The sequence below is a fragment of the Lagenorhynchus albirostris genome, chromosome 20 (assembly GCF_949774975.1).
Source record: "Lagenorhynchus albirostris chromosome 20, mLagAlb1.1, whole genome shotgun sequence".
In the NCBI taxonomy this organism is placed as follows: Eukaryota; Metazoa; Chordata; class Mammalia; order Artiodactyla; family Delphinidae; genus Lagenorhynchus; species Lagenorhynchus albirostris.
In genome coordinates, this window is record NC_083114.1 from 42,876,870 (window position 1) to 42,885,619 (window position 8,750).

Sequence of the window (8,750 nt, forward strand, 5' to 3'; positions counted from 1 at the left end):
TCTGGCCATGACGTCATAGGATTAACCCTCTCCTCGCCCGGCTAGTTGCCGTCCCCAAAGGGGTAGAAGACTCCAAGCTGACTGGTCTGGAGAGGATGGGGTGGCGCGAAGCCTGGAGACCCCGGCAGAATCTGTGGTTGGAGGCTTGGACAGGTTGGCACCCCCGCCGGGCCTTTGATCGTCCTCGGACGGCCACCGCACGCTGCGTAGATGTCCTTGGCATCAACTTGTGGATGAGCGTCGAGTGCGGGTTCCGGTGACCGTGTCATGCGTACACTTACTACATAAGAAACCACCTGCGTATTTGTGCGCGAGGGGTGGGATATGTGCGTCTTCTGCAGCAAGTGCCCTGGGTCGGGGGTGGAGGGCTGGGTGCACACCGCCACTCGGCGGCGGCCGGGAGTGTGTCATCCCAAAGATAAAGCTTAGTTTCTCAGGACCTAGATTTGCCACCTACTGCTCTACTCCATTTTCAGATATCCCGGACTCAGAGATTCCGTCCGTGCTGGCTGGCGTCTCCACACCTCTCTGGATATTCTTTCTAAATATTTAGTCTTCTCCTCTGTACTTTTGATCCTGCAATTCCTTCCTCCAGAAATGACCTTCCTCATTCTTCTCCTGGCTTACTCTTAAGGCTTCCAAAACTCAGCTCCAGTGTCCCTCCTTTAGAACCCCTGACCTCAGAACATGATTCCCCCTTTTATCCCCAGCGCCTGTTAAGTGTCTGGAGAGCTGAGTTGCGTGGCTCGAATCTGGGGGACCTGGGTTCAGCTGACTAGCGGGTTTCCACCAGAGGGGGCGCAAGAGACAGCGTCATTTCACGGTGTCCACCAGGGGGCGCTTCCGCCTGCCTCTGGCGATCCAGGGTTGAGGAACCAACCCGCGGATTTGCCCCGCCTGATTGGGAGAGGCACCGCTAAACTATTTGCATAATCTCGAAAGGGCCGCGTTGAGTGGTCGAGGTGTAGAAGAAATCTGAAACGGGCTCTCTCATTGGCTTAAATTTTCCCCCTTGCTCCGCGTCCCCATCCGGGCCAGACCCGGCCAGGAGGTCAATCGGAAGCTTCCGGGTAGTGGCGAGCGGGAACCCAGGTGTCCGGGCAGTGGGCGCTGAGGGTGAGTGTCGGGCGGCCGGGCAGCTGAGCCGGGGTATGGGGGGCCGGGGTGGGAGGATGTTTGCCCCGCCCTGTCTCCTCTCGGCTTGCGGGTTCTCCTGTCTAGGAGTTGGAGATGTGCATCTAGAGAGGCACTTGCCACCTGTCTCTCCACCCACACACCGAGGTCCTCTCCACCCATCCTGGCCCCACCCACGCTGCCTTGGGGTAGGAAAAGGTGCCTCCTCAGTCGCAGCTTCTGACCTCCCAGGGTGTCTCACTCAGGCCTCTAAAGAGCTTAGTTTGCTCCTGGAAAATGGACCAGTGACTTACAGAGGCGTGTGCCAGGGAGGAGTTGGGGCGGGGGGCAGGTGGGGCGGGCTGGAGCCTGCTCACACACAGGTTTGTTCTTGCAGAGTCGCTCAAAAGTAGGGCCCCAAGGCTCAGAGCAGCTGGGTATGGGTACCGAAAATGAAAATCCAGAGCCGGACTGCCAGAAACAGTTCCAGGCCGCAGTAAGCGTCATTCAGAACCTGCCTAAGAACGGTGAGGGCATGGGGACCCGCATTTGGGGGTCAAGACGACTGGGGTCCGCCTCCCAGGAGGCTTTGATCCTGGCAGTTTTTACAGACAAGTCCCTGCCTGAGTTGTCCTGGGGGTCCCCTCTGCCACCTGCCCCTGTCCAGCTGCCCTGGTGGGGCCCCTCGCCATCTCTGCCCTCCCCAAGGGTGGTTCTCCCCCCACCTCCATCCTCTTGGAGCTGGGAGTGATGCTTTCTCCCCCACTTCCCAACCCCTGCCCAGGCTCTTACCGCCCCTCCTATAAAGAGATGCTGCGATTCTACAGCTACTACAAGCAGGCTACCATGGGGCCCTGCCTGGTCCCCCAGCCTGGGTTCTGGGACCCTATTGGACGTTATAAATGGTGAGCTCCCCTTCGGCTGGGCAAACAAGCCTCAGCTGTCAACCAGCATTTCACAGCCTTCTGTCCCCCAGGGATGCCTGGAACAGCCTGGGCAAGATGAGCAGGGAGCAGGCCATGTCCGCCTACGTCACTGAGATGAAGCTGGTGGCCCAGAGGGTAGGGAGAGGCTGCAGACTCCTCTCTGTGACCAAGCTCTCAGCCAGGTGGCCTGCCCCCCACCTTTCCAGTCTGACCCCCATTATGTTTCCTGCACGTTGATACCCCTATGGGAATTAACCACCTTCATGCTGTTCCCCCACCCCTGCCTGTCTCTGGTTCCTGACTGGGCACAAGGGGGAGAGGTATGACAGGGCAGAAGCAGGGTGGAGGCGGCCCAGCTCAAGGGGGCAGTGGTGGGAGGGGCCAGCCCTTCCCCATTAGACCCCCTCCTGCACAGGTGATCGACACGGTGCCCCTGGGCGAGGTGGCAGAGGACATGTTTGGTTACTTCGAGCCCCTGTACCAGGTGATCCCTGACATGCCGAGGCCCCCGGAGACCTTCCTGAAAAGGGTCACAGGTCAGGCCCCCAGGCTGGGAGCTCCACTAGTGCTGACTGAACTGTCTCGGGGGGCTGCTCAGTTGGAGGGGAGCCTGGGGGCAGAGGGCTCTAGGTGATGTCCCTGTAAGGACCGCAACCAGTGCCCCTGATGGGGTGGGTCTCAGGCAGAGTCCATGGCTAATTGGGGAGCAGGGGCCTGATGTCTTCCCAGCCCCACCTCTGGGTGTTGTATCTCCGCAGGTTGGAAAGAGCAGGTGCTGAATGGAGATGCTGAGCCTACCCCAGAGCCTCCCTGCCTTCCCAAGGAACCCGCACCCCCAAGCCCAGGTCAGTGCCTGGGCAGGAGGGGCAGAGGGCAAAACCCAGGCCGGAGGTGGGGGGGACCTCCAGGCAGGGTGGAGGGTAGCAGGTTAGGTGCCACGCTGTGCCTATCACGCCTCGTGCCCAGACACTGAGACCGCCTGCGTTCCCAGAGGCCAGGGGCAGGTTCTGGGATTCCTGATCCAGAGCCCCACTCAGGGAGCCATCTGTGCCTCTTGTGGCAGTATCTCTAGTGTGCCCTGGACAGATGCCTCTGCCTAGATGCACCCCCCTCCCCTCCCTCCGTGGCCTCCCTCTTGTCACTAACCCTACTCATCCCCTTCTCAGAGTCCCAGCCACCCAGGGACCAGGACTCTGAGGTTTTCTGTGATTCCATGGAGCAGCTGGAGCCTGAGCTGGTGAGACCCACTCCCATTGCCTCCCCTTCCCTACCCCACTGGGCCTTAGCTGCTCCCACCACCCCCCTTGGACTTTGTGACTCTTCTCAGCAGGTTGGGGCAGAGCAGAGGGGCGCCCTGGGAGGAGAGCTCAACACCAGAAACAGCACCGAGTCTCCTGCAAAGAAAGGTGAGCCCCTGACTGACCCTTCACCCCCTTTGGCCGTTCCCATGGTTCTGGTGCCCTGGGCCTTCCCCTGGCTGCCCTCGTGGGAAGAGGTGAAATCCAACGCTAGGCACTGGAGAGAGTGCCTAGCCTCTGCCCAGGAAGGGTTAAAGCCAGACACTGGCCTGGATGGGCAAACTCACTGCCCGGCCTCCTCTCCGAGGGCCGCCAGGAGTCTGTACTCTTGGCTGGCACTGAGGAAGGGCAGCTGGGGTAGAATTCCTAGACCAGCTCTCTCACCTATACCTACGTGGTCTTGAGAGTCATCCTCTCTCTCTGGGTCTCCCATTTGGGACTCTCTTAGGACAATGAGTTCTGCCCTGTCCCTTTCTAGAACTTCCAGTGTGCCACGTCCCATAAGGGCACTTTCATAAATATTATCTCCTTTATTCCTCAGAGCGAGCAGCCCTGTGAGGGAGATGACATAATTTTCAGTTGACCAACGAGGCTTAGAGAAGTTACTGACTTGCCCAAAGTCACACAGCTAAGCGGTAGTCCTGCTGGGATTCAAACCCCTGGCAGCCCATTACTCAGCCACATGGATGGGCTTCACAAGACTCACACTTGGTACAAGGGATCACACTCTACTCTTATTCTCCCTGGACCTGCCCCAGCCTGCCACCACCCTGCCCCTAGCTGAGCTGCCTCCTGAGTCCCCTTCCCTGTGTGTCTGTGCACTGCAGGGAGATTGGAAAGCACCCTGCTGGGGCCCCAGGAATTGGACACATGGCTGGTGGGGACGGTTCGGGCGCTGCAGGAGAGCATGCGGGACGTCCAGGGGAGACTGCAGAGCCTGGAGAGCATGCCTGTCCCCCGCAAGCAGGTGAGCCCTGTCCGAAGGCCCAGGGCAAGGCTGGGGCAGCACTTTGAGGGTCTCTTTTCTGGACTCCTCATCCAGCCACTTCTGTCTTTGTCCCCACGTCTCTGCCTGCTCACACCTCTGCCTTCTCCAGAGAATGTTGTGGCTCGTGGCGCAGGCAAGGAAGTCAGGGGGTCTGTAGTAATGCTTCCAGCCTGGAACTGGGAGAGGGCCTCCTTTCCTGCTCTTATCTCCCTCTGCCTGAAGAGTAACTGAGGACAGATGGAATTCCAGCAGTTGGAGGGGCCAGAATGTGTCTGCTCTTTGCATTGGGGCCGGGGGTGTGTGTCCCTATTGCCCCTCAGTCAGGACTTCTGTTCCCAGATTTATTGTCTCGCCCTACCCAGATTCAGCCCTTGCATCCCTCACTCCCTTCTCTCAACTTCTAGGTCTGCTTACCCTTTACACCTCTGCTTCTGCAAAATAAATCACAGCGGCCATTTCTGGAACCCCAGCTGTGTGCCAAACACATTACCTGCATTATCTCATTTTATCCTCAAAACAAACCAGTGAAATAGGTTTTCTTTTCATTTCCCTTTTACTGATGAGGAAACTACAGCTCTGAGATGTTGAGTAACTTACCTGAGGGTACACAGCCTGAGAGCTGCTTTGAGGATTAGATGACATAATGCATGTAGGTGCTTCCGCAGTGCCCGGTGGGGGGGGACTTCTCATATGGGGTTCATTGTTAGTATTAGTATTAACGTTAAGTAATGGAGCTGGGAGTGGCCCTAGGTCTGTCGCCCACCAAAGCTGGCATCCACCACTCACTATGAGTGAGTCTGTTCTTGCGAAGCCTGGAGTGGTGGGGGCAGGGGACGGCTGAGTTCCTGGATGCGGGGGAATCACTCACGTGACTCTTCACCCCCTTGGCACAGTGGGTGTCAGCCAGGTTGGCAGGAATTCCCTCAGATCCACAGCGGCTAACCTTTCAACACTCACCCCCCAGGGTTTCATTTATTGTTTACCTTTTACTAATTTTATATGCTGAAGATTTTAAAGGTTTCCACCCTGAGATACTTGGATTTGCATCTCTAAAAATAGGACATTCTACTACCTAGCAAAAACAAAATTTTATCACACACAGTAATTCCTTCATATCATCAACTACACAATCCACATTCAAATCCCCTTTTCCACCTTCCCTGTCTGTCCAGGCCAGGAGCCTCTGTTCTTAAGACTCTGTTAGTCTAGACTAGTCCCTCTTCCCTGCTACTGACTTGCGGATGAGACTGGATAGTGGTCCTGTAGAATGTTCCACTCTTGTGGTCTGTCTGATGACAGCCTCCTGGCTAGTTTACATGACCAGATTACATCAGAAGTGATGTTCTTTCTTTACATCAAGGGACACATATTTGGATGTCCTACCGTGAATGATTTTAGCGTGGACCACTAGCAGGGATGAAGGGGTGACAGTCTGTTCCCACCACTTGCAGCCAGGGAATGTCCAGTTCCCCATCAAGCCCATTTGACATACAGCTTTTGACAATTGATAGATACTCCTTGCCTGGATCAATAATTTATTTACTGGTTACAAAAAACAATGTTGACTTTTAAATTCTATTATTCCTTTAACATTTATTAGCTGTCATTTTTCTGTAGAGTTTCCCTGATCATCTAGGATTTCCCTGAAATACAGTGCCTTATGGAAGGCAGAATAAGTGCTTAATTCTTTCTCTTTAATTATCTATTTTTAGAGTAAGGAGTTGATTTAACAGCCACCTCAGTGGTGATAAATTTCCCCTTTCTCTTTGAGTATCATCATGAACTCATGGATTTTAAAGACTCAGTATTTCAGTCAACTGCAATCATCATTCTTTTTGATGCCCAGGCTGTCACAACTTTGGTGGGACCCTTTCAAGCTGGGTCCTATGTTCTGGTAATTTGACCTCATTAATCTTTAAAAGCTTCCTTGCTTCCTGGTACAAGACGTCTCACATTCAATTCTACCTTCCCTGCTCCAGACCTAAAATCTGCCACTTCTCCATTCAGCAGAGAATGGTATTTAGAAACTAAAATCTGAGCACCCAGGGTCCTCATTTGAAATATGTGGCATGTCCTTTACAATATGGGGTCTTCGGGCCACACCAACAGGGTCACTGCTTTGTGGCCCAGAGGAGACGCCTCGAAGCCAGTCTCTCCACTCAGCAGCCTCTCCAGCCTTCAGCCTTCTCGGCACCTTGGGGGAGGATATGGGAGGGAGTTAGGGCTCAACGTGTCAGGGACAAACTGGGAGCCCCAGTCCTCAGACTGAGGAGAGGGAGGCAGAAGCTCCCACCTGAGCTCTGCAAGCAGGTTGCGAAGGAGGGCCCAGCCTGTGCTGAGGCCCGGGCTGGCTCCTGACTCTCTCCCCTTGGCGGCAGAGGCCAAGGCCCGGCACTGGGCTCTCTGTTCCCACGCTGCTCTTCTTCCTCCTGTGGCCCTTCATCGTCCAGTGGCTCTTCCGACAGTTTCGGACCCAGAAGAGGTGACTCTCAATGGAGGAGTCTCTGCAGCCAACGGAGGAGACTTTGAGCCTTCCTAGAGTTTAGGAGAACGGCGTTAAACCCCGCTCCCACCCCCTTCCTGCCCCAATTAGTGTTTGCCTTGGCACCTCTCCCCTAATGGGGAGCCGGATAGGACTCCACTCTTCCTGCAGCTCCACAGAACTCCCCTCCTCTCACCCCCAACCACCTCAGGCTCCCTGGGGAGGCTGCACGTGTGGTGCACGTCCCCAGTTCAGGGTTGGCGGCTGATTCTGGGGCGGAGCTGCCGGGTCTCAGCCTCTGCCCTCCCCAGCCTCTGGGTCACCTGACTCCTTTCCCACCCTAGCCTCTCCCCGAGGAGGCTCAGCTCGTGGGCAAGTTGGGACTTGGGCCGGGGCCTGGAAGAATGATTGGCTGGGAGGCCTGACCGAGCTGGGGAAAGGCGGAGAGAGCTAACCCCGGGGGAGGGGAGTCTGCTCCGTTTTCCTGGCCGCCCTACCCCCACATATACTCAGGACGTCTTCACTAAACATTAACTTACAAAAGAGTGTTTCACTAAATAAAATAAAACCTTCATCTTCTGCCGTCTGGGCTGCCACGGATTGAGGCGGGAAGCGGGTCCGGGGCGCGCGAGCCTCAAGTCCCTTCCCTGCCCCCTCCCCCGCTGCCCGTGGACGGCCCCGAGAGGCCAGCGGGCGGCGTCCCAGAAGCATTTCCCAGCTACCCGGGCTAGTGGAGGCACCAGCCCAGGGTCTGGAACGGAGGCGGAGGAGATGCGCCGTGGTGGGGGCGGGGCCAAGGCCGCGGCCCCGCCCCCCGCCGCGTCGTGGCCGGGGGGAGGGAACCGGCGAGCTAGGGGTGGCGGGAGGAGAGGAGTGCGGCGGGGCCCGGGCACAGGCTCCGTCCACGCCCGAAGGGGAGGGCGGCTACTCCCTGCTCCGCGCGCCAGGCGTAGGGTCGGGGCCGACATCCCGGCCCCAGAGGTGCTCACTGCCCCCTTCCCCCTTCTCAGCTGCTCGCTCCCCGTTCCCCCTCCCGGTGACCTCTGCGCTCGGGCTTTCCCAGGGAACTTTCTGGAAGGCCAAGGCCGGCGGGAGCTTCGTTCCCGCCCCTCCCAGAGGGGTGGGGGCGGGGCCCTGCGCGGGAGCCCCGGTCGGGGTGGGCCCAGTGCCGGAGCGTGCAGAGACCTCCGGGGGTCGCTGGCTGCTGCAGACTGCTGGGGCTCCGAAATTTTGAGTTAACCCGTGTGTTAAGGATGGACAACTGGAGGGCAGTGGAAGAGGGACCAAATTGATGCTGGGGATGCAGGAGTCGGGCGGAAGCCAGCTCCACCAGTTGCACATACTAGCTGTGTGACCTGGGCAAGATTCTTAACTGCTCTGAGCCTGGGTTGCTTTGTGAGATAACGATGAAGATCTCGTCATCATAAGGCACTCCAGGGGTTTAAGTGACCAGGACAGGGGCTTCCCTGGTGGCACAGTGGTTAAGAATCCGCCTGCCAATGCAGGGGACAGAGGTTCGAGCCCTGGCGCGCCACAACTACTGAAGCCCGCGCGCCTAGAGCCCATGCTCTGCAATAACAGAAGACACTGCAATAAGCCCGCGCACCGCAACGAAGAGTAGCCCCTGCTTGCCACAACCAGAGAAAGCCCGCGCACATCCAACAAAGATCCAACGCAGCCAAAAATAAAAATAAAAAAATTTAAAAAATTAAAAATAAATGACCAGGACCTGTAAATGCCTAGCAAAGAGTAAAACCTCAGCTAATATCAAGGTGCGTGGCCTCCTTTCATAGAATTCTAGAGTTACGAACTATCAGTCTGGCCACCCCTCCCCTAATAGGGCAAATGAGTCCATATAGCTGAGCCCTGTCCAGTAGACTGAGGTTGGGCTCAGTTTACCTTCCAAATCCCCTGATTGAGGGTACCCAGGAGTCCTCAGGCGT

The 8,750-nt window shown here is 56.8% G+C and overlaps 1 protein-coding gene and 1 long non-coding RNA gene across 9 annotated transcripts; one reads left to right on the top strand and one right to left on the bottom strand.

Annotated features, from left to right (window-relative positions):
• Positions 1 to 413: 413 nt before the first annotated feature.
• ACBD4 (acyl-CoA binding domain containing 4) lies at positions 414 to 7,386 on the top strand. 8 transcript variants are annotated; one of them, XM_060133105.1, is made up of 10 exons: positions 414 to 1,116; positions 1,511 to 1,640; positions 1,898 to 2,018; positions 2,090 to 2,174; positions 2,455 to 2,575; positions 2,798 to 2,884; positions 3,206 to 3,276; positions 3,367 to 3,445; positions 4,165 to 4,304; positions 4,730 to 5,678. In XM_060133105.1, the coding sequence occupies exons 2-10, from the start codon at positions 1,553 to 1,555 to the stop codon at positions 4,856 to 4,858; spliced, it is 921 nt and encodes a 306-aa protein (XP_059989088.1). In that variant the 5' UTR covers positions 414 to 1,116; positions 1,511 to 1,552; the 3' UTR covers positions 4,859 to 5,678. The 8 variants fall into 8 exon arrangements, with proteins under 8 accessions (XP_059989088.1, XP_059989087.1, XP_059989090.1 ...); XM_060133107.1 differs by lacking the exon at positions 4,730 to 5,678 and adding an exon at positions 5,686 to 7,386 and having other exon boundaries at positions 424 to 1,116; XM_060133108.1 differs by having other exon boundaries at positions 429 to 1,116; positions 4,435 to 5,678.
• Positions 5,521 to 7,763, bottom strand: LOC132510769 (uncharacterized). The gene is made up of 3 exons (XR_009537426.1): positions 7,347 to 7,763; positions 6,619 to 6,860; positions 5,521 to 6,519 (listed from the first exon to the last, which is right to left on the bottom strand). It is a non-coding gene; the product is annotated as an uncharacterized LOC132510769 (long non-coding RNA).
• Positions 7,764 to 8,750: the final 987 nt, after the last annotated feature.

Coding starts and splice junctions, on each gene's coding strand:
- ACBD4 (XM_060133103.1), top strand. CDS start 1,553: ATGGGTACCGAAAATGAAAATCCAGAGCCGGACTGCCAGAAACAGTTC. Junction 2,175..2,454: donor TGAAGCTGGTGGCCCAGAGG/GTAGGGAGAGGC, acceptor CCTCCTGCACAG/GTGATCGACACGGTGCCCCT. Junction 2,576..2,797: donor CTTCCTGAAAAGGGTCACAG/GTCAGGCCCCCA, acceptor GTATCTCCGCAG/GTTGGAAAGAGCAGGTGCTG.